This window comes from Pelodiscus sinensis, chromosome 27 (genome assembly GCF_052426305.1).
Source record: "Pelodiscus sinensis isolate ZL-2025 chromosome 27, ASM5242630v1, whole genome shotgun sequence".
In the NCBI taxonomy this organism is placed as follows: domain Eukaryota; kingdom Metazoa; phylum Chordata; order Testudines; family Trionychidae; genus Pelodiscus; species Pelodiscus sinensis.
Genome location: NC_143078.1, coordinates 15,322,962 through 15,347,067, shown reverse-complemented (window position 1 = coordinate 15,347,067; position 24,106 = coordinate 15,322,962). Strand labels below are relative to the sequence as shown.

At 52.8% G+C, this 24,106-nt stretch overlaps 1 protein-coding gene across 1 annotated transcript in view; it reads left to right on the top strand.

Moving 5' to 3' along the window:
• Positions 1 to 22,387, top strand: part of ADORA1 (adenosine A1 receptor) — a 66,398-nt gene extending 44,011 nt beyond the window's left edge. Inside the window, exon 3 of the mRNA XM_075910519.2 lies at positions 18,103 to 22,387. Within this exon, the coding sequence (XP_075766634.2) occupies positions 18,103 to 18,799 (697 nt within the window). The 3' untranslated portion in view covers positions 18,800 to 22,387. The remainder of the gene's footprint in view (positions 1 to 18,102) is intronic.
• The last annotated feature ends 1,719 nt before the right edge of the window (positions 22,388 to 24,106 follow it).

The window sequence follows — 24,106 nt, the reverse complement described above, 5'->3', positions numbered from 1 at the left end:
GGGTGGGCAATAATTTTTTACTGGGAACCACTTAAAAAAATTTCTGAAGTGGCCCATGGCTGCTCTGGAAGGGGTGGGGCCTCAGGCAGAAGGGGTGGGGCCAGGACACTTCCCTGCTTCCCCACCCACATACCCTAATTGGTCTGGTGGGGGGGGGAGCGTGTGAGGCCTTTGCCACCCCCCTCCCCTGCCCCCAGGCGCCCATGCCCAGGATGGTGGGAGAAGCCTTTGTGCACCCCCCCTCTGACCCCAGTCCAGTCAGGGTTGGGGGATGCGGGGGGGGAGAGCGAGCGAAGTCTCCTCCTGCCCTGCCAGGAGTGTGTGGTGCTTCTAAGCACTGCTCGCTCCTTGCAGGGCAGGGAACTTTGTGTGTTTCCCCCTGCCCCCAGGCCCTGATTGGCCCAGGGTTGCCAGGTGTCCGGTTTTCTACCCGACAGTCCGGTATTTGTGCCCTCTGTCCAGTAGAAAAATTCAGAAAATACTGAACATGTGCAAAGTGCCATGTGCAATGTGCAATGTCCGGTATTTTGTGAATTCCCGGCTGGGTGCCGGACAAAAGCCTGGGGGGGGCGTGGGAGCGACAGGGAGGCGGGGCTGTGATTGGCGCTGGGAGCCCTGTGGTCGCGGGCAAAAGCCGGGCAGGGCTGGGCGGGGCCGGGACTCCCAGCCACTCCCCCGCCCGGCTTCTGCTCGGGACCACAGGGCTCCCAGCGCCAATCGCGGCCCCGCCTACCAGCTGGGAGCCTCTGGTTGCTGCAGAAGCGGAGTGGGGAGAGTGACTCCCAGCCCCGACCCCGCCTGCCTTCTACTAGCAACTAGAGGGAGTGCCTGCCAGGGGCACGGCCTGTAGGACTCTGTCTGCAGCCAGTGGCTGCCCCCCCCCAGCTCTGCTTCCTGCCCCCCTCCTCCCGGCCAGCCCCCCCCAGCTCTGCTTCCTGCCCCCCTCCTCCCGGCCAGCCCCCCCCAGCTCTGCTTCCTGCCCCCCTCCTCCCGGCCAGCCCCCCCCCAGCTCTGCTTCCTGCCCCCCTCCTCCCGGCCAGCCCCCCCCAGCTCTGCTTCCTGCCCCCCTCCTCCCGGCCAGCCCCCCCAGCTCTGCTTCCTGCCCCCCTCCTCCCGGCCAGCCCCCCCAGCTCTGCTTCCTGCCCCCCTCCTCCCGGCCAGCCCCCCCAGCTCTGCTTCCTGCCCCCCTCCTCCCGGCCAGCCCCCCCCAGCTCTGCTTCCTGCCCCCCTCCTCCCGGCCAGCCCCCCCCAGCTCTGCTTCCTGCCCCCCTCCTCCCGGCCAGCCCCCCCAGCTCTGCTTCCTGCCCCCCTCCTCCCGGCCAGCCCCCCCCTCAGCTCTGCTTCCTGCCCCCCTCCTCCCGGCCAGCCCCCCCTCAGCTCTGCTTCCTGCCCCCCTCCTCCCGGCCAGCCCCCCCTTAGCTCTGCTTCCTGCCCCCCCTTTCTCCCGGCCAGCCCCGCAGCCCCTGACCCTTGCCAGCCCTGCCTCCTGCCCCCCCTCCTCCCGGCCAGCCCCCCCTCAGCCCTGCCTCCTGTCCCCCTCCTCCCGGCCAGCCCCCCCTCAGCCCTGCTTCCTGCCCCCCCTTTCTCCCGGCCAGCCCCCCCTCAGCCCTGCCTCCTGCCCCCCCTTTCTCCCGGCCAGCCCCCCCTCAGCCCTGCCTCCTGCCCCCCCTTTCTCCCGGCCAGCCCCCCCTCAGCTCTGCTTCCTGCCCCCCCTTTCTCCCGGCCAGCCCCGCAGCCCCTGACCCTTGCCAGCCCTGCCTCCTGCCCCCCTTCCTCCCGGCCAGCCCCGCCCCCCTCCCAGCCGGTCCCTCCCCCCTGCCCATGATCAAGTGTCTGGTATTTTGGGGGGGGTCTACCTGGTAACCCTACGGGGGAGCGGCAGGGCCTCCGCAGGCCGGCTCAACTCACTTGGCAGGCCCAGGGAGGCCCTTTTGCCCCCCCTGCCTTAGAGGCCTAGGGCCCTGCCCCGAATGGGCTGGACATACCCGCCCTGTGACACAGACTAGCACGGCAACTGTCCCTGTACGACGTGGGCGGGTGATTAGCGTTTCCTTTACGAATGTTCTGATTCACTTATGCGGGAGAGCAAACCAGAAGGTCACACAATTGGCTTAGATGGGGGCACACTTGAAAGCCCGCGAGGCAAGCTGGGAGCATCGAGGACCCTGCATCTTACCTTCGAGCAGGTGTGGCCAAAGCTAGGAGCCGGGGATCAAGCAGCTGTTGGGGGCATTTCTCAGCTGCTGGTCAGGGAGACAGTGATGAGAAGGTTCATGTTGGTGTTTACCAGATTCCTCACCGGTGTGGGGCATAGGAAACGCAGTCAGCCCACAGTTCCCAAATGTGCCAGATCCTGAGTCTCCCTCCCAAACAATTCTAAGGGTGGCTGACCAGTCATGAGATCCTAAAAATGTTGGGTTCTTGCTCCCTTCTCTGGTTTCTGAATCATTTTCCAGCTCTTCTCTGCAGCCCAGGGGGCTGGGAAGCTGCTTTCTGTTTTAAAGGAAAGCAAAGATTTGTCTCCAACTACTTCATGCCAGAGATGAGGCTTCAAGAGACATGCAATATCTCGTGGGAGTCACGAACGCTGGCAACATTGGCCTGTTTCTAGTCCCAGATCCTGCCGGCAGGTAGTGATGACAGAATCTCAGCTTTAAAAACGTTTTTAGCCTTCACAGTTGTGAGGAAACGCTTGACGTGAGTGAGATCGGAGGAGAGGCACCTTCCCCAATGTGGTGTTTGTACAGATTTTAAAGCCAACCTCCCCGTGTCTGGATTTAATCTAGGGAGGGTGGCCAATTCTTTGTAGTTAGTCTGTAGTCTCAAAACTAAAAATGTGCTATTCTTTCCCAGAACCCCCCACACTCGGTTTTTATAAACATCTCGTCCTTTTCTTTTGCCTTGAAGTGGCTTGGTGAGAAAATGGATGTGGCCAACTATTGCGAGCCACGTGATAGCTGGTGGTTTCCTTAAACCCGCAGTTGCTGGAGTCACGTTGTTAGTTGAGAAACTCTGCTTTCATTTTAAAGAAAGCAAGTTTCTAATACTTGTGGCTGTGTTTTCAAGCTATTCTCTGCAACCAGGGTGGGAACCAAAGGCTCAAACCACAAATCAAACAAACCCCAGGTTTTATTTTTCAGTGTTGTAAAATTTGTAAGCCGCATGCATAGTTTTATCGCTCATCTATTACTTGTCAATTGCTCTGGGTTGGCAATATGGTGGAATTGTCTGTTTAAAGGACCTGAGATTTTTTTCACAGGAAAAGCCAGTGCGGCACCCTGAAAACCCAGGGGACAAACATTGCCGTGTGGAGTGCTCTGACCAACACAGGTGTTTGCTAATGGGCAGTCTCAGAAGAGTTGCCAAGAATAAAATGGACCCCCGAGATCATGGTTGGTGCCTGTTGGAAAGGCCACATGTGGGTAACTTCCCCTCCTGCTGCCCTGTAGATAAATGGATCCTGTATAACACCAGGAATATCAATCCAGCACCTTTCACCTGCTTTACATTGGACACTGTTTTAAAACTGAAATTGGTGGTCCTGTTTAAACATGCAGTATGCATCTGTGCAAATAGCACACTAAAATATTTGCATAGAACAATCATGTGGCACAGACAAAGTGTCCCTAACTTTTTCCCTAGAGGTCTCTTTGGAAGCCAGGTAGAGACACCAGCCTGCGTCTGACATGACATGCCCTGCAGGCAGGGGGCCTGCAGCTGCCTCCTAGCATAACTTTGCTGGGGTGGATGGTTCCAGGACTTCCAGAAAAACTTTGAGCCAGGGCCCGTTTTTGCCGTGTGTTTGTACAGCACTGTCACCACAGGATCCTGGCCCACGACTCCTTCCTAGGAACTGCGGGACTAAAAAAAACTCAATTAGAATAATAGTCCTCATAATTAATAATTGTTTGGAAACAGGCTGTTTGAAAAGTACATGGCACGTTCTTGCTTCCCTGACGCCAGCCATATGTTTCTGGCCTGCTGGATTTCATTGGCACCAGCCACGTTATTAAATAAAAAATTATATCTCCGAGCTAATGTCCCTGTTCTATTAGGAGCTGTGGCCCCTGAACTCCGTGCATGGGAGTAAGCCCAGCCCTCATGAGGTATCAGTGCTTGTAGCTCGGAAGGGTATTGTAAAGCCAGCGTGATCAGAGTACTACAGATCAGAGGGTCAGTCAATGGGGAAAACATTCACAGAGCATGAGGATTAACTTTGAGCAGCAAATCGCTGTTGCTGGTTAGCTAACGGACTCTTCATGAAATATGTGGGACGGCCCATAGCGTGCACAGCTCACTGGGTGTCCTCCATTCCTTTGCCTTCTTTGGACAATTTGCACAATACTCTCTGCAAGGCTGTAAGGTCCAAGGGTTACTGGTCACCAAGCCTTTCACACATCCTGCATCGCTCTCCCACTTACCCTTCCTTTCCTGATCCCTGTGGCTCTGTCTAGACTGGCAAGTTTTTCCGCAAAATCATCTGCTTTTGTGGCAAAACTTTCCAGCTGTCTACACTGGCTGCTTGAATTTCCGCAAAAGCACTGACAATCTCATGTAAGATCGTCAGTGCTTTTGCAGAAATACTATGCTGCTCCCGTTCGGGCAAAAGTCTTTTTCTGAAAAACTTTTGCGCAAAAGGGCCAGTGTAGACAGCTGAGATTTGTTTTCCGCAAAAAAGCCCCGATTGCGAAAATGGCGATTGGGGCTTTTTTGCAGAAGAGCGCGACTAGATTGGCCATGGACGCTTTTCCGCAAAAAGTCTTGCCAATCTAGACGCGCTTTTCCGAAAATGCTTTTCCGTTAAAAGCATTTCCGGAAAATCATGCCAGTGTAGACATAGCCTGTGGGTAATTCCTAAAGGCCTTGCTCATTTGCAGCACTTCTTGGGTTGCTGGCTGGTTCCAGTCAGATCTCATGGGGAGTAGGAAGCTGTGTGTGGTGGGTCTGATGCTGTTACTTGCTGGTCTTCTCTTGGGCCTGCACCAGAGGGCAGAGCACATCGCAGGAGATCTGTAGATTCCTGGACATTGGTGGCGCCATTCGCGAGGGTGCAGTGTAGTCCTGTCTTCATGAATTCCTACATTAAAGCCAAAAGTGTCCATCAGCCCTCATTTTCCTTCCTGTGTGACACCAGCTGTAGAGTTCTGCCCAGTTCTTGCCTGTGTTGAGCTTAATATCATCTCCCAATTAACACACCCCGATCAGGGTAAAGCTGTGATTATTTTTAAGGTTGTGGGGAGCAGAAATGTCCAAAGAGGGCTCTTCCAAAGTAGAGGATTCTCCAAAGTAGCAGCAGAAGGTTTCATGTTCCAATGTCTTGGTGGGTTTAGACAAGCAATCAGATGCAAGTTTTAAGTGAGGATCATTAACCATTGGAATAACTTTCCAAGGGCTGAATTGGATTTGCCATCCCTGGTAGGAGGTTTTGCAAGAAGACCTGCTCTAGCTCAGACAGGAATGAATGCAGGGAAGTTCTCTGGCTGTGTTAAGCAGCAGCTCAGACTAGATTAACATAATGGTCCCTCCTGGCCTTGGAATCTATGAAGGTTCTGGACTTAATGGCTGCATCTAGACTGGCAAGTTTTTCCGCAAAAGCAGCCACTTTTGCGTAAAAACTTGCCAGCTGTCTCCACTGGCCGCTTGATTTTGCGCAAAAGCACTGACGTTCTACTGTCCGAAATCAGTGCTGCTTGTGCAAATGCTTTGACGTTCCCGTTCGGGCACAAGCCCTTTTCCGGAAATGTTTTTGCGCAAGAGGGCCAGTGTAGACAGCTAAAAACTGTTTTGTGCAAAAAAGCCCCGATGGCGATGGGGGCTTTCTTGCACAAAACTGTGTCTAGATTGGCCACGGACACTTTTCCGCGGAACAGCGTCCGTGCCAATCTAGACGCTCTTTTCCGCAAATGCTTTTCACGGAAAAACTTTTCTGTGAAATGCATTTGCGGAAAATCGTGCCCGTCTAGATGTAGCCGTCGTGTCTTAGAGCTGCCCTGAGCTGCAAGCACGGTGCTTGTGACTGCTCATTCAGCATCCAAACAGGTGTGCAGTCTAATCTGGCAATACCATCTGTTCCTATGTGTGACCATCTCTGCTTTTATTGGCATAGAGTTCACTGATCTGTATTCACAACTCATTCGCTGTCCTGACTGATTGGCTAAGCCAAGCTTCCGATCAGGGAGAAGCATCAGTTCGGTATGATTCCGGAGGGCAGGCATTGGAAAACACCCTCCAGAGACCACGTGGGGCAGCCAGCCATGACAAGTGTCTGCACCCACAGGTGCCGTATGAAGAAGAAAGCAGAGCACGGCTGTGGCCGCTCTGGACTGGTCATGCAGAAAGCAGTGCGCCCTGGACACAAGGCGCTGGCCCCAGAACTTTCCCCCACAGTTCTGAGACATTTCTCCCCAGTTCCTGCACTGAGCCTGCGTGGGTGGGCTGGAGTCTGAGGGCCCATGGTGTCTGGAGGACCTGTCACCGAAAGGAGCGGAGACACCAGATGCACAGCCGCAGGGACTGAGCAGCGCCCAGGGCTTAACAGAATCCCACTGGCTCAGCCCTGCCTGCCCTCCGCCTTGCTCTCTGCAAGTGAAACCCTCTGCTGGGTGAAAGGCAGGGAGCCGCTGCCTTACTCCTTCATCTTCCGGCCCTCGGCAGCGCAGGGGCGCGTGGAACAAAGTGAATTTGTGCTGCTGGCTCCCTGCTTGTTGTCACACTCACTCAGCCATCCTCCAAGATCTGTCGGCCTCCTACGCTGAGATTCACCTTGACTTGTGCATCCTTGCTCTGTGTGCTCGGGCTTTGAATCCGTGCCATGTATCCAGGCGTGACTGCAATGCAAAGGCAGCCCGCAGAGCTCAAACACCTGCCGCGAGCTCTTCTTTGGCAACAGGCCTGTACGAGGCCCGGAGCCCCTAGTATGGTCCCTGGGACTCTGAGCCCTGCCCTGGGAAAGGGAGGCTTGTGAGGAATGAGGGGTGGGGGCGGGCAGGCAGGCTTCTCTCCATCCAAGCTAGGAGTTGAGGGCAGTGTGTGTCCTTATTCCCAGGGCTTTGCTGTAGATCTGGGCCATGTGGCAGGGGAGGAGGGGCGGGAAATAGTCATTTCTGTTAAGGGTCTTAACATGCTCTTAAACGGTGTCCCCGCCTGGTGCTGGGTGAAAGCAGGTCTGGCTTTGCTCCCGTACCGGAGCAGGAGATGCCACCCAACTAAAGGACTGTGCTTAAGAACCAGACAAATGGCTTGCCTGGGCTGCAGTGGATCCAGCCATGGAAGTTTCCGCTCAAGCAGATGTATCCACTCTAGCTCTGATCAAGTGACTGTGATAACAGCTGTGTGGCCGTGGCAATGCGAGCGGTGGGGGCAGCTAACCGCCCAAGGATGCTCCCAGTGTCTCCGATAAGACGGTACTCGGGTACGCCGCGGGGCTAGTCTTCGTGCGCTAGCTCGTGCAGTACACCTCCGGGAAAGGGAAGGTGTATCTCCATATCGGAGGGCAAACAGCCTATAAATGGCACACCAGGTGCAAGGCCAGTGGAAAGTCAGACCCCTGCAGCCTGGAAGCAAGAGCAGTTTGGGCATGTCCTGTAAATATTGTAGGACTGGCCTCTTGTATGGGCCGTGAGTTGGGAAGCAGCCCGTTTTGCCTGGATGTTGGGCAGATCCTCACAGAACACTGGTCTTTGGGGCATAATGGGACATGCATGGCAATCAACACGAAACAATTCCTGACGTGGGCTGCCTTTGGCCCCACAGGCAAGATAGGTGGGAGAACAAGTAGTTTGAGAATCCTTGTGTATGTGACTTCTGATCAATATAGTGAGTTACAGCCCCTAGTATTGACTAGTGTAAGGGATACAGGGTGATCACGTATGAATACACTGGTGTAAGCGCTCTTGTGCCCAGGTATAGGAAGCCGTCCAGTGTCTGGCACAGGAAAGGGCTATAACTTGTGTGTAGACAAGCTGCTTTTGAAACTGCTCCCTGTTATCCCATCCAAGTGGTTTTCACTAGGTGCTTTCTGCAAAACTGTCCATTTCATGGTCTTGTTCTTCTGGTGCTGTTGGCTCTCACTCCACTGCAAAGTTACCAACTGATTGTTCAGTTGACTTGGCCCATTGGTCCTGCCTAGAGCGGGGGCTGGACTTGATGACCTTCCGAGGTCTCTTCCAGCTCTGATTCTATGATCTGCCTTCATTTGCTCTAAATTCTCTCCTTGTCTTCTCCTCCTGTGGACGCAGTCATTTCCATACAGGTGTCAAGAAGTGCCATTCTCCTGTTTTAATTGTCAGGCGTAAGCAAATGCAGCTGTCACATTTGCATTTTGCTTTCTCTGGACCCAGCTTTCTCCCCACCCCACCCTCCGGACCTGTCACTTTGACAAGGCATAAAGCACAGAGCTGGTCACGTTTCTGCAGACGCTGTTGTTGTTTGCTATCATTTATCCAATGTCTGGTGCTTTTCCAGCAGCTCTGACCCCGTTCATTGATACGCGAAGAAAACACAAACCAGCAGCGCTGACAAGCTGAAAGGGCACTTGTGGACAGGAAAGGTAACAGGTCAATTTCTGCAATGTGGATTTTCCCCTCCTATTCCTCATCACTGTGGCTAGGACATTTCCATCAAAATTGCCAGCTGCAAAGCCACCAGTGACGTAACAGGATCTTTGTTTTCAGGGTTGCGTGCAATAGGAATGGGACAATCTGTACTCCTGTCCCTAAACATGCCCAGAACTTGCACTTGGATTTGCCAGAACTGGTTTAAAACCTGAGTGAGTTAAACCAGAGTAAACCCCAGTGTGGACATGCATTATCCTGGTTTCAGGTGGCCTTCACCTGGTGCCGCCTGCCCTGTAAAGCCAGTGCTGCATCCATGTACAGGTCCGAACCAGGGAGCACGATGTTGCTCAGGGGAAAGGGTTAAAGGTGTGTAATGGCAGTTAAAGGTGTGATTTGCAGTGCATGCACAATGGTGGCTTAGGTACAGAGGGCACTGGCGGGGGAAAGGGGTGACTATGAATCGTGAGCCCAGCAAATCGATAACAGGCTGCTATCGACTTGCTGTGTTCGTGATTCGTATTTAGTAGCAGCCACAGGGCATTCATCACCCCTGGCGGCCCTGCCAATGCAGGTATGCCCAAGCTAGCTGTAATCTGTGTCTGCCCACGATGGCCGCTTGGGCACATGCCCAGAGAGCCTAAAAGACAGCAATCTCATGCCCCCCGGACAGAGCGTTTTCTCCCTGGGATTTCAAAGGGCCTCGCGCTCCTGGGGTGGCAGAGATTCAGGGGCCCTTCCCCTCACCTGACATCAGGGAGCAAGATGGGCCTGGGCAGCCCCCGAAGAGCCCCCAAATCAGGGAGCTGCAAAGGGACCGAAAGCCATCTTGGCTGTTGGCGTGGGTCACGCCTGTGATTTCTGTTGGGTTTTGCTAATGCTCAAAGGCCTGACAGAAGAGGTGAAGGGAAAGCTTTTGTCAAACATTAAACAGCTGGGAGTCCTTCCAGTTGTCTCTCCTGATTGGTTACACTGGGAACTCCGCTGGTAGTGTGGAGTGTGACCCTAGTGTGGTCAATAAACATGCTTAGCAGAGAGAGCATAGACCCTGGGAGCTGGCCAAGTCTAAGGAGAGGTTTCTGCATGCTGTCGCGTGGGTGGTAAATTCCACTCATGGGAGATGCTCCCTGGCCTTTAGAGGCGAGGTTCCAGCTGTTCTTTGATCTCCCTACCACCCAGACCTGCCTGGGGATCAGTCACAGCTGGTGGCCCTGGATGCCTTGAATAACTGGGCTGAATGCTTAGGAGTGTGCCGGGCTTCTGGTCTTGCTCTCGGTGGCCCATGCAGCTGTCCTGGATGTAACAGATCTTCTCTGCAAAGGGGAGGGGCTCGGCTCTGTAGCTGACTGTGTTCAGGGTTCAGCGGGTTGTGCATTTGCAGCCTGTCGGGGGTTGAAGCCCTTCCCACCCTTCTTGACAATGAAGTGGGTTCAGGACATTCTTGGTGTCTGAGACTCTCTGTACCAGACTGTCCTGTCCAGCTCCCGTTCTCTTCCTTCCCAGCGTGTCTGCCCTAAGTGGGGCCCTCCCAAATTCACTGCCATGAAAAATGTCTCACACCATGAAATCTTAGGTTTGAACAAAATCTAATTACCTTACCCATTACAAAGACAGCTTCCCCAATTATCACCTCTAATATCATTAGCTCACAGACATTTACCTTCCCCCCCGCCCCCATTCCCCTTCTGTTCTGAAATGTGACTTGTCCTTTTCATATGTGTTCCTTTTTTTAAATTGTATCCTTTGGTATATATGGTTGTGACAATTTTCTTCCACTATTTGATCTGAGGAAGTGGGTCTGGCCCACGAAAGCTCATCACCTAATAAACCATCTTGTTAGTCTTTAAAGTGCTACATAGTCCTGTCTTTTGTTTCACCATGAAATCTGGTCTTTTGATGCTTTAGTCCTCAACTGTGCAGACTTCATGGGAGACAAGGGGTATGTCTACACTACCACCCTAGTTCGAACTAGGGTGGTTAATGTAGGCAACCGAAGTTGCAAATGAAGCCCGTGGAACAAGGTGTACCGGTAGTTCAGAATAGGAAGCCTAATCCGAACTACCTAGTTCGTGCCGCGTGTAGCCGCGGGCATGGAGTCCGAACTAGCAGGGCTTTAAAAATGGCGGCGCCCGGCAATATGCAAATGAAGCCCGGGAAATTCAAATCCCGGGCTTCATTTGCAACTTCGGCTGCCTACATTAACCACCCTAGTTCGAACTAGGGTGGTAGTGTAGACATACCCAAGCATTTCTCAAATTTGGGGTCTTGACCCAAAAGGGGGTGGCTGGAGTTCACAAGATTATTTATGGGGAGTCACGGTATTGTGAAGGCAGCAGCCTGCCGGCAGCGGTGCAGAAGGAAGAGTGGCAATAACGCACCATGCCACCCTTTCCTCTGCACTGCTGCTGGTGCCAGTTCTACCCTCAGAGCTGGGCTCCCAGCCAGCAGCTGTCATTCTGAAGGCTGCACTGCTGCCCCAAGTATTGGAGAAGTAAGGGTGGCAGTACCATGACCCCCCACTACAATAGCTCTGCAACACACACACACACACCCCGTCTTTGAGTCTGGACCCACAACTACAAAACCGTACATTGCTGAAACCATTACCTGGATTTTAAAAGTGAAATTGATCAGAATGGGCTCTGAATGTGGTAGGGCCCACACACCTGGCCTGGAACGGTGGCCCTCCGGTTATAGATCCCGTTCCGTGCCTGAGCCTACAGGGACGGGAACCTGTTATAGTCTCACCTGGCAAGGTTGCCCATGGAGCCCCCCAGGGTTAGCTGTTGGGAGCACTGTCAGCTGGGAGGTTCTGAATGATTGCTGTTCGCGAGCAATTCAACCGACTATCTGTGGCCCGCTGGGGCTCCTGTACCTTTCAAAGACTCAGGGAGCATAGGGCCAGTCCCACGCTCCCTGCGGAGCTTCCGCTTTTGAACTGTAGCAAGAGCCCTAATTCGAACTACCTACTCTGTGCCGCATGTAGCCAGGCACGGAGTTCGGACTAAGGGGGATTTAAAAATGGCGTCCCCCGGGAAGATGCAAATGAAGCCTGGGATATTTAAATCCCAGGCTTCATTGGCAACTCCTATTGCCCTCATTTGCCTACCTAGCTCGAACTACTGAGCTAGTGTAGACATACCCTTATAGACTAATTGAATAGTCAGTGGAAATCCCATTGACTATTCAGTTAGCTAATTAATCTAAATATAACAATCCTAACCCAGTAACCCTCCTGGATGCTGCCAGAGTAGGAATCAATAACCGTATCAAATAACACGTTTCCGTTATGACTTTTCTGATAGTCACTGATCGGCAGTCAGTGAGCAGGCAGCTGGGAAGAAGTATCCAGCTTCAACCTCATAAATGTTTATCTTTTTTACAAAGTGTCCTTAAACACTTCCCGAGAAACAGCTGAGGTTGCACAATTCTTCCTAGCGCTCGTTCTCCATGTCTCTGGGCCGCGGCCTCCAGGAATCTGCAAGATCTGAAGCAAAGATGGGCCGGGGGAAAGGAACAGAACCCTACCCTACCAGAGATGAAAGCATTTTTATTAGGGGGGTTTCAGTGCGATCAGCAGCCACTCCAGCTTTGATTTCTCTAATCAAAACTCCGATAAGCTGCATTTCAGTTCTGCTCTTCTTTCCCCGCTCACTTTCTCCAGCTATTAGAGAATTTGTCACTGGTTTAGTTACATGGGGATCTTATTGGAATAAAATGGACCATTGTAAGAAGAGTGACTTCAAATGAGAGTAGCACATCTGCCAGGGCAACTTGAAAAAGTATAGCTATTTTTTTACTAACTGAAAATCACAAGAAACAAAAGTGTTTCGTGTGAAAACTCTCAATATTTAATGTCATACCAAAATGGAAACTTCACTCTTTTTATTTGATCTAAATCAAGATGAATACCTTTGGGGGAAGTTTCAGAGGGGTAGTCGTGTTAGTCTGTAATGGGGGGAAAAAAAACAAACCAATAGTCCCTGCAGCACCTTAGAGATTAACAAAAATGTAGTGGTATCATAGAGTGGAAGAGACCTCAGAAGGTCATCAAGCCCGGCCCCCTGCCCAGGGCAGGACCAATCCCAACTAATTCAACCCAGCCAGGGCTTTGTCCAGCTAAGACTTTAAAACCTCTAGGGATGGAGATTCCACCCCCTCCCTAGGGAACCCATCCCAGTGCTTCCCACCCGCCTAGTGAAATAGTTTTTCCTAATATCCAATATAGACCTTCCCCGCTGTAACTTGAGCCCATTGCTCCTTGTTCTACCATCCATCACTACTGAGAACAGCCTTTCTCCATCCTCTTTGACACCTCCCTTCAGGAAGTTGAAGGCTGCTCTCAAATCCCCCCTCGCTCTTCTCTTCTGCAGACAAAACAAACCCAAATCCCTCAGCCTCTCCTCATCGTTCATGCGTTCCAGCCCCCTAATCATTTTAGTCGCACTCCGCTGAACCCACGCCCGTGCACCCACATCCTTTCTATAGTGGGAGGGCCCAGAACTGGACACAATACTCCAGCTGTGGCCTCACCAGAGCTGAATAAAGGGGAATAATCACATCCCTGGATCTGATGGCAATGCTCCTCTTAATGCACCCTAATATGTGGTTAGCCTTCTTGGCTACAAGGACTCACTGTTGACTCATATCCAGCTCCTCATCCACTGTTATCCCCAGCTCCTTTTCTGCAGAACTGCTTTTTAGTCAGTTGGGCCCCAGCCTGTAACAGTGCTGGGGATTCTTACAACCCAAGGGCAGGACTCTGCACTTTTCCTTGTTGAACCTCATTAGATTTCTTTTGGCCCAATCCTCTAATCTGTCCAGATCACTCTGGACCCTATCCCTGCCCTCCAGCTTATATACCTCTCCTCCTAGCTTAGTGTCATTTGCGATCTTGCTGAGGGTGCAATCCATCCTCTCATCATGAGCTTTCGTGGGCACAACCCGCTTGCAGTATTTTAAGGGTATTTCGGGGTAGAAAAAGGGTGGAGAAACAGCTGAAACTATTTTGTTTCAAATTAGGCCCAATTCAAATTGAGGATTCTCAATGGCATGGCTGTTTTTGTTAACAGGCGTGCTGCCCAAAAAACATTTTTGTAAGGAAAAAAACCCTTTCCCATGAAAAAAAAACACCCCACGTCTTCCAGCTCCATTAGTGGTTTGCCCTGGAGAATGGAAACAATATAGATATACATGAGAGCATATTTCTCTAATGTCGACACCAGCTCGGACTTGAAATAAGAGGTGGTAGCTGAAAACAGAACCAGGCTAAGCTGTCGCGCAGACATTGTTTTGAAAAAAATACCATAAGTGTAACTTGAGAGTGGTGCTGTTCAGTGCGATTCTCCCATATCATGGTGATAGGTGGAGCTGAAAACCAAGAGAGAAGAAAAACCCATTAGCACAACAATGAGACACTGAAGGAGGATGTAATAAAAGTGTAAATCCTTAGAGGTTAAGGCCAGAAGGGACCGTTTGTCATCTACCATATTTTCCGGCGTATAGGGCGACTGGGCGTATAAGACTACCCCCTAATTTTTTAATTAAAAGATAGGGTTTCATCTTATACCCCAGCGCCCCTCCGCCTCCTTTGCTCCCGGTGTGCCTGGTCTGCTGGAGACGGTCCCCAGCAGACCAGAGGCACCGGGAGCAAAGCCGCAGCAGCTTTGCAAAGCCTCGGGGGAAGCCGGTGGCGGGGCATCCCAGGCGCGCCTGGGATGTATACCCGGCGTACAAGACGACCCCCGATTTTTGGGGGATGTTTTTTAACATCAAAAGTTGTCTTGTACGCCGGAATATACGGTAGTCTTGCTTCCTGCCTAACTCGGGTCATTAAATTTCACCCAGTTATTTCTGTTTTGAGGCCATTAAATGTGTTTGGGTAATGTCTCTCTCCCAGAGAGGCGCCGGTCGGCAGCTGCAAACAAGAGAGGGCAAATCTGTCACTTCCTTGGAGGTTTGTTCCCAGGTTTATCTTCCTCACAGTTAAACATTTGTCCCTGATTTCTCATCTGAATCGGTCTGGTTTCAACTTCCAGCTAGCGCGTTGTTACGCCTTTCTCCACTTCCAAACGGGATGCGGAGGAGTGTGTTGGGTGTTGAGCACCTGAACAGGCACCACATCAAACCGGCCCTCGGAGGACTAATCTCAGCACGGTCTAAATGAAGGTAGAATCGGCGCTAGAGATGGAGCAGGGAGGAAGAGGGTCCGTTCACAGCTCGATGGTCCCTCACGTCTCCTGAGCGCCGTGCCTGGGGCTGGGTTGGCTGGGGTTTCCGTGAGGTAAGGGAGCAGCCTGGGGGTGGCAGAAGCAGGGGAAGGAGATGAAACAGAAATCCAGGGGCGCTGACAGAGCTCCCTGTCTGCCCTCACTCGTCTGGGACCGCAGGCCGGCCACCGAGGTGCAGACCCAGGCAGCCAGCCCCTGGCTCGTGGGAAGCAGGAGTGACACAGCCACAGCCCCTTGCTCACCACTGGCGTTCACATGCACAAGCGGTAACTGTCTAGGTCTTAACAGGAGAGGGGAGAGAAACGGTTCCTCAGGAGGGGCCTGTGGGCACTGGAGACAGACCCATTGCATGGAGAGAGCCTCAGGCCCTTCTGAAGTGTCACGCCCTCACCTCCCCCCTCACACCCTGGCCCCGCTCTCCACCTAGCCCCCAAAGCAGCCTCAGCAGCCCCCAGAGCCACATTCCCCTCCTCACGACTCCCTGCTCACAAAGTGACGCTGCTCTAAGGGGCCTGCACCCACCCAGGGCTGCTACTGAGCCTGCCCCGGCTCCCACTGGCCTCAGGTAGGGTCGCCAGGGGTCCGGTTTTGAACTGGACAGTCCAGTATTTGAGCTTTCTGTTCAGGAAACACACTGAGACAATAGAACTGGGAGAAAACAACTGTCCGGGATTTGCTACACCAGGTAGAATGTCGATTGTGATGGCGTGACAAGTGTGTCGGTATTTTTGTTGAAACCATCTGGCAACCCTCGCCTCAGGAGGAGCCTGCACACCCCACTGGGGAGAATCTAGCCCCCACCAGGATGAGAAATGGGAGCCTGCAACCCACTGGATTGGGAGTCCCAGGGCTGTCTCCTAGCCCTGGGCATGGCTTAGGGAGGTGAAAGGGGGGTTGAACCCGCTCAGTTATAATTCCCCTTTCCCTCTGAGCTTAGCACGGCTTCAGTGGGGGGGGGGGGGGTAGCCTTCACAGGTGAAAGGATACAAGAAATAGTCCCAACAGCTGTATTTAGACACCTGTGAAATGTGGCATCTACAGGGTATGTCCCACCCGGCTCCCCCTCCAGGGCTGCCCATCCCAGTCCCCAGCTCCCAAAATGGATCCCTGCCTAGCTCCCTGGAAGAACTCTCTATCCCACCTTTGCTTCCCCTCCACGCCTTCCCTGCCACCCTTCAAGGGGCTCCCCAGAGTTCTCTGGAGTCCTGCGGTTCCTCATTCCCGCCTGGAAGCCTTCCACCCGTCGCTCCACATGAGAAATATCCCCCTTTCCTGGCCGTGTGCAAAGTCGCCATTGGAGGTCACCTGCCACGAGGAAAGGTTGGGTCTGAGCTCTTATTTTGCCATTTTAGTGTATTAAATCCCTTGAAGGCCAGTTCCCTTCAGCTTTTTTTGCGTCAGAGCTACAGGGCTCATCCCCTTACCCCCCCCCCCAAGTTTTTCCTAGGAGACCTGGCAGGATTTGGACACCACACACATCAAAGAAGTGAGACCCTGAGCAATGGGGACAGGCGAGAGGGTGCTACATTCTAGTTTGTGTTCCCGCCTAGCTAATTGAAATGCCCAACAAACACTTGGGAGAAAGGCATTCTCTCTTAAAATTTCAACCCCTTCCCATAAGTGCTAATAAAACTCTTGGTCCTCATCCTCAGCCTGTTCTCGGATACCTTCTACAAAAGCTGGGAAGGCAAGACCTGCTGTTCTGAGGATAAAGTAAAGGCTGTATGGATTGGTCTTAATGAGAATTTTTTCAAAGAGAACAACCCCAGACTGGTTTCCGGTGGCAGGTGGATGCACTGGAGTTCTGACCAGACAAAGTAGGTGGGAGCAGGGCAGTGCAGAGCACCACTTATCACTAAATAAAGCTCTGTGTCTCCCCGGATCCTCATCCCTGGCCTGCAAGAAATCAGGAGTTCTTAGGGACTCGGGAGCTGACCCATTAGGAAATGGAAAAAGCCTTTGGCCAGAAGCTCCTCTCACTAACAGCAGGAGGGATCGATTTCAGCTGGCACCAGAGGAAGCTTTTTGCTGATTGCTGCCTCCATGTCAGGGCTCTTTTCTGTGGGTTGCTCCGGTCGCACACGGCCAGCTGGCTAACATGCCACGTCGGCTGAGCACAGAACCATCCCGGCAGTCAGCTGTATGGCAATGCCAGTAACATCGGACCAGCACGCTGTGGCTACAGTCCCAGCCCTTTACAATCCCCCCGGACCCACAGAAGGGGGGTGTGCCTTTGTCACGGGACCTCAGGGCCTGATTCTCCCCCCGGGCAGAGTGAGTGTGAAATGCTTCCACCGCTGGGAGGGGAGCGTTCTGTTTCCAGCCACGGCTAATGCAACCGAGCTGTGAACCGGTAACCAGGCAATTCTCTGACCCGCTACCCTCTTTGGGCCTTGCTCTGCCTAACCTCACAGGAACCTCATGGTTCCTGACTGGATCTTAACGCCATGGCACCTTTCTCCTGTGTCACCCGCTGCTTCCCGGCGTGTAAACCAGCAGCGCAGAACGTGGGCTCAGCTCACAAGCAACTCTCGGGCCTTGCCCTGGGAGCCAGCCTGCTCCTCTGCTGGATGGGAATCCTCTAATTTACCTCAAAAAATCAGCCCCCATGCTTCTCTCTGCCCCCAAATGTTCCCCCCTGCATAGCTTTCTCCTCGCAGCCCCCTGCCCAGCCTGCTTTTGCCCCTCTGCCTCTCCATCTCATCTCAGCGCCCCCCCCCCCCCCGCCTTGCCATCACCTCCCTCCTCAGGCATTCACCTCTGCTCCCGCGGCACCCAGACCTCTGACGAGGGAGAGAGACGTCTGCGCTACAGCCCTAGCTGAGCGAGCCAGGTGCTTTCAGCTCATGCTGTAGAGCAGGAATGGGGAACCTCAAGGCTGGATCTGGTCCCCGAGCTTCAGCCCCAGCATTGGGGAGCCCGCATTGACGCTCCAGCTCTCCCACTGCCCCACGCTCTGGTGTGGGAGGGCAATGGGGGGAGTGTCTTTCTTCTCAGTCAGGGCCCACATCTCACTTGTGTGCCGCCCCCAACTGATTTTTCTGTGGGTCAGTGGCCCCCAACTCAAAACAGGTTCCCCACCCCCATCACAGAGGCACGTGGCTTTAGCTCCTAAGGTCCCAGGTTCAATCCCTCCTGCCGACACCCAGAGTCCCTCGGCTCTACACACCTATGGGTGGGTGCTCCAAAGAGCTCAGTACCCCGCACGCACCCATCGTGGGCTCTTCTGCAGATCAGGCTGCTTGGTCTCCTCTTGCTGGAGCCAAGCTGTGACTCCGCCCGTGTCTAAAGCCCCGCGGTGTTTTCTGTCTCCTCCACAGCTACAAGAACGTGGTGACCCCCAAACGAGCGGCCGTGGCCATTGCTTGCTGCTGGATCGTGTCCCTCCTTGTGGGACTGACCCCCATGTTCGGCTGGAACAACCTGAACAAGATGAGGACTCAGGAGGCCAACGCCAGCCACGCGGCCTTCGTCATCCCGTGCCAGTTTGAGAACGTCATCAGCATGGAGTACATGGTCTATTTCAACTTCTTCGTCTGGGTGCTACCCCCGTTGCTCCTCATGCTCATCATCTACCTGGAGGTCTTCAACCTCATCCGCAAGCAGCTCAACAAGAAGGTCTCGGCCAACTCCTCGGATCCGCAGAAATACTACGGGAAGGAGCTGCAGATCGCCAAGTCCTTAGCACTGGTGCTCTTCCTGTTTGCACTGAGCTGGCTCCCTCTGCACACGCTGAATTGCATCACCTTGTTCTGCCCGTCCTGCCAGACCCCCAGCATCCTCACTTACATCGCGATCTTCCTGACGCACGGCAACTCGGCCATGAACCCCATCGTCTATGCCTTCCGCATCAAAAAATTCAGGGTCGCCTTCCTCCAGATTTGGCGCCAGTACATCTGCTGCAAAGCTGACAAGAACGCCAACACCCTGGACAATACAGAGCTAGGCAACTGGCCTCTGGAGAGAGCAGGGGCTATCCCTGAGATGCCGTACCTTGATTTACAAAAGCCCCTTTAATATCCCAAGAGCCAACGTGGCTTCACCCCCTCCACACGCACCCAAGGACTGGGAGGAGGCTTGGGAGACCTGAGAGGGTCAGACCAAGGAGATGTTTACCTGCGCAAGCATAGGGCATTATTTATTCACAGCTGCTGTACTGTTCTGATAACGTAGCCTGCACTTTCCTTGTGTTTCGGGCAAAGTGCATCGAGTTTCTCCAAGGGGAGATGTACAGATAAGGATGTGATTTATCTTTAATTCAAATAAAAAAGGAAGGCAGAAACTCTGCCGCAGTACGGCTGGGTTCTCGCTCACAGGGCAGGACAGTGGGGAAGTGACTTGAAGTTGTAAATGTCCCCTTACCCCTCTACCCTACCTATCCCATAAGGAGTCCTGTGCTACAGCCCCTCCCTTCACTGAGGAGGAGAGAGTGGTGCATCATGGGAGATGTAGTCCTACCGTAGAGCCCATCCGGGAATGGAAGCAGAAGGCAGCTAAACCATTATTCCCATGCAGCACCATTTTGAATAGAAACATTTCAAAATTGATCTAATTATTTTGCTGAAAGGTTATTTTCTGACCAGATCTAGGTGGACGGCGTGTGGGCTGAGCTACCCACAGCTAACAGGCTAGGTGTCTGGGGTTAAACCGGACAGTCCTACTTTTGGGACAGGTTTGTCCCTGCTCCGTATCGGAGGTGGCTCTGCCCCCACCAGCATGAGTCCCCCTGCATGGTGTGGGCAGGTCATGATGGGGCATGTGAGGCCATGGTGGCAGGGCAAGCCCATCCCATTCTGGATGCCCAGTGGTGTGGGGTTTCATCCATAGCTTCCCCGGCGGTGCTGGGACACCTACCGCTCCCAGTGCAGATGCTCAGCTGGGGACTATGGGGATGAATCATAAAATCCCAGAGCTGGAAGAGACCTCAGGAGTCATTGAGTCCAGCCCCCTGCCCAAAGCAGGACCAACCCAACTCAATCATCCCAGACAAGGATGTGTGAAGCCAGGACTAAAACGCCTCCAGGGATGGAGATTCCACCCCCTCCCTAGGGAACCCATCCCAGGGCTTCCCCACCCTCCTAGGCTCATAGTTGTTCCCAATATCCAACCTAGACCTCCCCCATGAGCCCATGTAGACTCTAAGAATAGGTGGTCTCTGTGCTTTCACTGAACCACAACCTGCTTCCAAACAGGCCTCCAGGGTGGAGCCTTGTCCGGACCTTAATTGTGCTCCGTAAGCTGGATAAGACAGGGCTACTGCCTCTCTCACTCGTGCCTTGGTCTGAGTGCTGAGCAGGAGGCCTGATGGAGGTACGTGAGGTTGGCTTGCTTGTCTCAGGGTCCTGCAGCCTCTTTGCTCCCTGGCTTCAAATTGTGAGCTACTGATCTGAGCACAGAAAGTCTCTGTGTCCCCCGGGTGTCTGCGTAAAGCTCTGGGGTGGTTTTTAGGCCTGAGGGGACCCTGCTGGGTCTGGGCTGGGGGAGGCAAGCCAGCTGATTTTTGATTGGAGGGGGGCAATGGGAACTTGCGTTCATGTGTTTTCAAATCTTGCAGCAGCTGCTCCGACCAAGGGCTGAGCGTGAGCAGCCAAAGAACCAGGCCTTCTGCAGCAGCAGCTCCTACCCGCCCCCCCCCAACACAAAGAGATGATTCCCAGAACAGCCCCTCCCTACTGCTGGCACCCTCAGCCTCGGGGCAGGGGGAGCTGGAGGACAGCCGTGTCTCGGTGTGTCTTAGCGTTGAGCCTGCTTCACTGTTCTGCCCTGCCCATGCCAGGATCAGGCCCGCTGGCACCTTGCACTCAAGGGAAACCCCTGGGCACACGGGGCTGCCCCCCCGCCAGGCAATAGAGCAGACAAACCACACCCTCAGTTGCAGCCCCAGCGGGCGTTATTCATCCTGTGTCGTGCAGGTAGGTACCTTAGCTGGGAATTGTGCCTGGCTCACACCCCGATCCCAGGGAGCCAGCTCCAGCTAAACACAGGCAAGGACAATTGTGAGCTACTCCGACTGGCCCATCCCAGGCTGGAGAGTTTCCCTGGATCCAGCCCAGCTTGAACGAGAGCAGATCTTTGAGAAATGGGTCCCGGTGTGACTGCAAAGTGTCTAGCGATGGAGAATCCGCCGGCGCCCCAGGTCAGTCGTTCCAAGGGTTAATTCCTCTCTGATTTCTAGCATAAGTGTCCCTGACTTTGGCTTCCAGCCACTGGACTTTGTTAGTCTGCTGAACTAAAAAGCTCATTATCCAATTTCAGCTTCCTAGGCAGGGAGTTATCAACGGCGTCAGCGTTCTCTGTAACTGTCTTTGTTTCGCTCAATCGACCGTCTTCCTTGAACTGTCGTCATAACCGGACACGGCATCCCAGCTGTGGTTGCACCAGCACCAAATACAGAGGCAAAATACCCTCTTTGCTCCTACTTAAAAGTCCCTTCCGTATGCCTCTCGGGATCTCATCAGCCCTGTTAGCCACGGCATCATCCTGGGAGAATGGAGGGTGATCCCCTCCTTCCTCCCACAGGTGCATTTCAGAACCGCTACTGCTCAGGCCCGAGTCCTGCAAGAGCAGCCTGCCTGCTTTGTTCCTAGGGGTTGTGACGGCGCGTCGTGGTCCTCAGCCTCCTGCACCCCCGTAGTGGCACGGACAGACTCCACCAGCCAGTAGAACAGAGGGAGTTTATTGCTTCTCCGGGATACAGCACAGCACAGATGTCATCTGGTTACAGGAACCGGGCCTAGAATGCCTCAGCCCCCCTTGAGATGGAGGAGACTGGACCCCTAAATTCCAGCCCCTTTCCCTAGGCTGTCTCCTCCATGATCCCAGACAGAAACTAACCAACTCTCTTCCATCCCTGCCCGCATTCCACCTTCCTTTGTTCCTCTCCCTGGGGGGTAGCTGGTCGGACAGGTTGAGAGACCCTCTTTGCATAATGACTCACCCCTGGCCCTGCTGGGCCGTGCTACAGACAGCAGCCAGTGGAGGTCACTCACAGTCCACTGCCCAGCATAGCAACCAGCAAGGTACCCCCCACTACGTCACAGGGGTGCGTCTTTATATGTGGCTGCACAGAAAGCCTTATAGGGTACGTCTACATTACACTCATCTTTTGGCAACGAATAGTGTCCATGCCTCCCCCAGCATAGGGTCTATATCTGAAGAGGCCTGGCTTAGACAAGAAGGGTAAAGAACCACCTGACGGGTGTGGGGAATCATAGAATGCTAGAACCGGGAGGGACCTCGAGAGGGCATCGAGTCCAGGCCCCTGCCCTCATGGCAGGACCCAGCACCGTCTGAGAGCTCTTTATCTGACCCGCTCTTACATATCTCCGAGGATGGAGATTCCACATCCTCCCTAGGCAATATATTCCAGAGTTTAACCACCCTGACAGGTAGGGAGTTTTTCCTAATGTCCAACTTAAACCTCCCTTGCTGCAACTTAAGCCCATTGCTTCTTGTTTTAACAGAGGCCAAGGAGAATAATTTTTCTTCCTCCCCCTAGCAACACCCTTTTAGATACTTGAGAACTGCTATTCTGTCCTCCCTCCGTTGTCTTTCTTCCAGACTAAACAAACCCAGTTCTTTCAGAAGCTTCAGGAGGAACAAGATAACCTTAAAAAACAACAAACGGTCTGGTAGCACTTTATAGACTAACAAAACATGTCGATAGCATCATGAGCTTCCGTGGGCACAGCCCACTTCTTCATATGACCGGTCATCTGTGCCCACGAAAGCTCATGATGCTATCCACATGTTTTGTTAGCCTATAAAGTGCTACCAGACCGTTTGTTGCTTTTTAAGGTTATCCAGTTCTTTCAGACCTCCCTCCTAGCTCGTGTTCTCTAGGCCTTTCATCGTTTTTATTGCTCTTCTCTGGATCCGCTCCAATTTCCCCATATCTTTCTTGAATGGTGGTGCCCAGATCACCTACTCTAACCCTCAGCCATGCCTCCCCACCCCACTGCTGTTTTTATCAACGTGGTGCCCCACAGCTGGGACTTTTCCCTGCCACGGAAAATGCGTCACCAGCTCAGCCCTTTCCTGCTGCCTCCCCTCTGCCAGAGCCTTTTGCCGATCCACCATACCCTGCTTTTCACTGGGATGTGCAGCTGCGTGTACACGACATGCTGCAGCCAGTGGTGTGTGATGGAGACAAGGCAGTTGTTGCTTGCGTCCAGCTTACCAGATGATCTAGCTTGTGCCGTATCAGTGACCTGACCTCATCCTTTATCACTTTATCCTGTGCAAGCATTATCAGGGATGGCTGTATGTTATCTTCCGGGTCACTGGGAAAGATGTTAACTAGCAGAGAGTCAAAACCTGGTCCCTGCAGGCAGTGTTCCCTCTAATCTTTTCCATCCAATGGTGAATTTTTCCACACGTGTGTGGAATAAATTGTATGTGCACTGAAGTATGTGCAAATGTGCACCACCAGTAAGAAACAAAAAACCATTCTGGGGGAGCACTTCTAATCAGCTGGGCTACATTTGAATCTCTCCTGAGTGACCGCACAAGCGCACAGCTTACAGGGAACACCGTCTGCAGGACCCTACAGGAAACAGCCCCCTTCATTGCTGATTCCCTGCTAAGAATTACACTTTAAGAGCTAGCTGTGAGTCAGCTTTTAATCCATTTAATATGTGCCATGTTCATTCTAGTTTCTTAATTGAAATTGCATTCAGTAGAGAAGTCTAACTAGATTACATTAAGACTGTTACCTCTATTAGCAAACATCAGAAAAAAAGATATGAAATTAGTCTGATGAGCTCTGTTTTCCATAAACCCATGATTGGTACTTGTTATATTACCCTCCTTTCATTCTTTATGAATTGACTCCAATATCAACCACCCATTGTCTTGCTCAAATCTGATGCCAGATTGACAGGCCTATATTGACAGGCTTTCTTCCCCTCCTCTGGTACTTCCCTAGAGTTCCAAGAGGAGTTGAAAATGACCACGAACAATACAACAAAGTCCTCTAAAATGCCTATCTTTAGTAATTGCTCTTTAACAGCCCCCCCCCCCCCAAGTTACTGTTGGAATGGAAAGTATTTCATTATCTGTGATAAGACTATTTGTCTTTTTCCCAAATACAAAACAGAAACATTTACGGACTACGTCTGTCTTTTTTGCATTATTAACAGCTCTACCATTTTTATCTAGTGCTGTGTACCAGATGATACCAGTACAATGATTAGGATTTCTTTTGTTCTTGATATACTTCAAAAATTCCTTATTGCCCTTCACTCAAGCCATAGATTTCTCCTTGCATCTTTTGGTTCCCTTATCAATTTTCTACAGTTCCTTCCTTCTGATTTATAGTCATTG